At 50.0% G+C, this 4,997-nt stretch overlaps 1 protein-coding gene across 1 annotated transcript in view; it reads left to right on the forward strand.

The window, feature by feature from the left end:
• Positions 1–276: 276 nt before the first annotated feature.
• LOC101857260 overlaps positions 277–4,997 on the forward strand; it is a gene marked incomplete at its 5' end in the record, with an annotated part of 60,958 nt that continues 56,237 nt past the window's right edge. Inside the window, 3 exon segments of the mRNA XM_005102532.3 lie at positions 277–1,722; positions 2,578–3,932; positions 4,755–4,889. Coding sequence (XP_005102589.2) covers positions 663–1,722; positions 2,578–3,932; positions 4,755–4,889 — 2,550 coding nt within the window.

Below are 4,997 nucleotides of genomic sequence, written 5' to 3' on the forward strand. Positions count from 1 at the left end.
CTAAATAAGCACTCCCTTTTATTTTAAAAAAATTTATTTATTAATTTATTTTTATTCAGTTATTTAATTTACTTATTTGTTTTATTATTTTTCAATTATTTTTTATTTTACATTTGAATGTTTTGTTTTAAAAAAAGGATATTCATTGATTAATTTGTATTTGGTAGTTTACTTCAGGATAGCATTTTTGTAAATTGCCGTCACGGTTCCCGCGGTGCAGTGCTTTTGCGGTTTGAAGTGGCCAACGATATCTTATGTGCGTATTTATTCTTGCAGTAAAAGGGTAACCGTATTTCAGTGAACTTGTGTTGTTCTATCGCCTGCTTGGACTCACAGCAGCTGTGCTGGCGTGTTGGTTATGTGTGTCAGTCACTTCCTCTCGCTCGCTCCGGTCCCTCCCGGTATAAGACAAAGACAAAGGTATTGATTTCTGGTCGATTTGTTTGCCTGTTGTGATTTCTCATGGAGAAAAAGAAAGAAATGAACGTCAATTCACGATTCGACGCTTTTATGTTGCTTTTGTTGCGTTGAAAAAAAACGAGAAAAAAAAAACCCCAAAAAGAAAACAGAGCAGAGATGTGGACGTCCGTTTGGAGAGCCGACCTCTCAGGTTGACTATTTAGAGTTAAGAGAGGAGTGTTTATTTGGAGCTCCGCCCGGCCATGGCGAAGTCCCCGGCTCCTGGGTCGGGGGAGTACCCGAACGACTACATCGACATTGTGAACGAGATCAACGACTTCATCGCCTCCCTGGACGCGCCGCCGCTGGACAACCACTCCAAAGAGCTGGTGGCTGGCGGTGGCGACACGCCGCGGAAAAAGAGCGCTGCGTACGGCGGCGAGAACTACCTCGGTGATGAGATGAATATAATGGGAGGCGGTGAGGGCGCCAGTAGGAGCCGCCACGCGAGCGGGGAGAGGCGAGCGGTGGTAGCGACGAGCCAGCTGTCCGTACCGGCGGGTGGCGGCGGTGAGGAGGGGGTGATGATGACGGACGACGGCTACCCTTACGACGACCTGTCCGGCGAGGGAGGGGGCACGACCATGCCCTTCCCACTCGTGGTGCAAGACGACGACGATGACGACGCGGAGTCGACCGGCTTCGGGACCTACGACTACGTCGTACAGGAGCCGGAGAGGCAACGCGTGGCCCCGGCGGCGTTCCCGAGTGTCGGCGGGGATAGTGGTGGCAGAAGTGGCCGTAGAGACAACCCGAGTGGAGCTTGCTACCAGTCCGGTTACGGTGGCGTCACCGGCAGAACTGCTCCCGCCTCGACGTTATCGTATTCTCATGACGGAAGTGACGTCAACGTCAGAGACAGAAATATTTCTGCCTACCCAGAATACGGTGACGTCAGAGACAGAAATATTTCCGCGTACTCGGAATTCGGTGACGTCAGAGACAGGGGCAGCAACTACGCCGACTACAGCGACGGCAGCAGTAGCAACTACGGCGTGTTCAGCGACGGCGGCAGTAGTAGTAGTAGCTGTAGCGTGGGCGACTTGGCGGACAGTGACAGTGGTTGTTACAGCCACTACCACCACCCACACCACCAGCAGCACCACCAGCAACATCAGCAACAACAACATCATCTTGCCGGCTCGCAGTCTTCCAATTCCTTCTCCTCGCAAATGTCGCCATCGTCCGCTTCCAGATGCGGCAGAATGGTACCAGCGTCGTGGAATAATAGTAAAGCTTATCCCTCTTCACAGGCTGACGCATGTAAGTCGTGCTACACAGTCTTCATTTCTTCTCTCCCCCCCCCCCTTCCTGCTCCAGCTCCTCCTTAGCCCTCCTTCCTCCCCTCCACACGCTCCTCCTCCTCCTCCTCCCACCCCCCGCTATTCCTCCATCTGCCCGCTCCCCCGCTTCTCCTAACCCCCACCCCCTTTGCTTCTTCCCTGCCCCTCCTCCCGCTCCTCCTCATCCCACCCGCCCCAACTTCTCCTTCCCCTTCTCCCCCCACCTCCGGCACTATTCATTTTTTTGTCCACAGTGCCACTGTTGTGTGGTTGTAGGTTATAATAGATTGACCTTTGAAAGCCGAGTATTGTAGTAGTCCAAATTGTCCAAGATGGCCACCCTCTGTCGAGAAGAAAAGTGGTTGTCTGAAACAGATGAACTTCTTGAACATTGCTATTATATAATTTTTCAAAAACAAATTATGTGTGTGTGTGTGTCGTTAGGGGAGGGGGGGGTCAATAAGGTGGCTGTTAGAGTAGGTTTGACTGTATAATATGATATTTATTGTATTTAAACAATCAACAATATATTTATTTATGTTAATACAGTATGTTGTGTTCCCTATCTGTAACCAACGTGGGTGACAAGTTTACTGAACGGTTAGCGTTCAAGTCTGAATGTTGGTTTTGACTTTAGTTTTATTTGAACACTTCTCTTTCAGCGGAGTGTACTGTTGTGCTCACCTAATGAGGTCACCCTCAAAGTTCTCTGCTATTTGTCCTGTAGTGGGGCAGTCTAGCGGTGTGCTTTTCAAAGTTAAAAAAGGGGTGTTAAACCTACCCAATGACAGTTGCAGTAAACTGTTCTTTTTCTTTCTCTCTTTTTATTATCTAGGTCATGACGAAGACGACCTTGCATCATGGTCGTCCAGTAAACCCTCACCGCACCACATCACACCGCGTCAACATCAGCAACCTTACTCGATAAGCAGCAGCAGTGGTGGAGGATACCACAGAGAACCGACTGACCACCAGAAGAGCAGCTCGGTCTCCGATCTACAACATCAAAGCCACCAACACCACCACCAGCTTCGCGACGCCAGCCGCCCCGACTCTGTGGAGCAACGGTTTCACCAGGTGGGCTCCAGCGCACACAGCCTCCAGCACCACCACCCTCGACCCACGGCCCGCCCAGAGGACGAGGAGGAAGAGCCGGACTACCAGGAGCCCAGCAACATCCCTGTGTCCCAGGCGCCGTTGAGGAAGCAGACGTCAGCTGGAGCAGCAAGTCCCGGACCCCCCTTACCGCGGCGTCTATTCGACAGCAGTGACTACGACTCGCCACCCCCGTCTTCGGACAGAGAATACGTTCCTGGCTCCCCGAGCACAGGTCGTCATCCTAACACCACCGCCGCCGTCACCTCTCCGTTCCCAGGATCAGGACCAGCCCCTGTTCAGTGTAGCGGTAGACCTGCTGTCAGAGACGCAACATACTCGGTCATAAGTAAGTCGTCACCGTCACCCTCCAGCCAGAGCTCACTCCAGAAGCTGAGAAATAGGTGGCCACCAGTCGGTGATGATAACAACACAGCGGACAGTTTAGTCACACAACAACACGACGTTCCTACCTCTAAGTCATCGACGTCACAGCAGCCGAAACCTGTTCAGAGTCGGTGGAAGCCTGCCGTGAAGGAAAAACCTCAGTGGGCGAGCAAAAGTAACAAGTTTGCCCCAGACCAGCAGAGCCAATCTCAAGCCTCCTCAGACCAACTCAGCCAATCACCAGCCAGCTCTGACCAGAGCGCTCTTCTCTCCTCCTCCCCCCGGCAGCAACCAGTCTCTATTCCTATCACCCGAGTCCCAGACCCAATCACACGTGTGCCTGACCTGTCAGTTCTTATCTCTGAACTCCGCTCCGTTAGCCCCAAATCGGAGCCCTCCCCTAGCCCCACCTACACAGCGTCAGCACGATCGGAAAGCCACTCCCCTAACCGACGTCACGTGCAAGAATACAGCCAACCAGCGGGAGGTCACGCGGGCCGTTCGGATCGTCGCACCCCCACCCACCCAACAAGATCGGAGAGCCACTCGCCAGGCCGTCGTCAACGACTCGATAGCCACGCCCACAAACGCACGCTAAGCCCCTCCCACAAGCGCACGCTAAGCCCCTCCCAGGCGAGGTTGACCAACGGGTTGAGATGTAAGAGCGAGAGCCCCGAGCACGACTATGAGCCGATAGAAAACCTACAGGTAAGACGGTTGTTGTCTTCCATGCCAAGGTGAAGAGATTTCCACACTCTTCTGGGTGGTTGAAAGGTAGTTGCGGCGAAATCACACCTTTTGATCGGATACATATTTTAAGATCATCACAATTTGTAGCATGAAATGACTAAATATCGTGTGGATGTTCTTGTCTGTACTCTTGATTAAAACTACCAGCTTTTTTTCGTGTTTAAACCTTTAAATTACATTTGTTGTTTCAATGATTGCGTAAAACATCTTTTTCATCCGATGTTGCCGTTGAGCGTCGAGGTGAGCTCTATTAATCGAGATGTAAGAAATAGACTTATGATAATATATTATGAGCAAATCTTTTCGTTCTCTCTATTGATTATGTGTTTATTATTACGTCTCGCATCGTCCATGCACTATATGACCGTTATTGTGTCTATGTGCTTCTCTTTACTCAAACTGAAAAGTTGGTGGTTATGGCGGGTGTTCTGGTGTTGCTTACTCTTTAAAACTTTTCTTTCAACCAAACGTTTATCATTATCGCCCTTATTTCTTTTCCTTTCTATTTTTTCTTCTCTTTTTTTCTTTTCCTTTTTTCCCCCTTTTTGTGTATATATTTTACTATCCACTAACACGTCTAATAATTTTCGACATATATGGCATAATTGTGTTGCAAGTTCCGGAAAACGCTTTAACAAAATAGATCTAACCCTTTATCAAAATGACTCTTTGTCAACTTTAAAACTCAAGCTGCAAAAAAACAACAACAACAAACAAACAACAACAACAACAAAACAAACCGACAACAAAACAAAACAAAAACAAACTTTCTGACCCCAGGTGGAGATCCCGGCGACCCCCCGTCCGCAGACGAAGTTCCCGCACGGTCCGGGCAGGGCCATGGCGGAAGGCGGGGGCCTACAGCCCAAACATGTCAAGGCCGTTCACAACTTCCGCGGAGCCAACAATGACGAGGTGAGAGGAGAACTGTATTGTATGTACAGTTTGTTCTTTGTTTGTTTGTTTGTTTGTGTAAGTGTTTGTTCGTTTGTGGGTGTTTTGTGGGAGGGGGGGGGGGGGGGT

The sequence above is a fragment of the Aplysia californica genome, unplaced genomic scaffold (genome assembly GCF_000002075.1).
Source record: "Aplysia californica isolate F4 #8 unplaced genomic scaffold, AplCal3.0 scaffold00329, whole genome shotgun sequence".
In the NCBI taxonomy this organism is placed as follows: Eukaryota; Metazoa; Mollusca; class Gastropoda; order Aplysiida; family Aplysiidae; genus Aplysia; species Aplysia californica.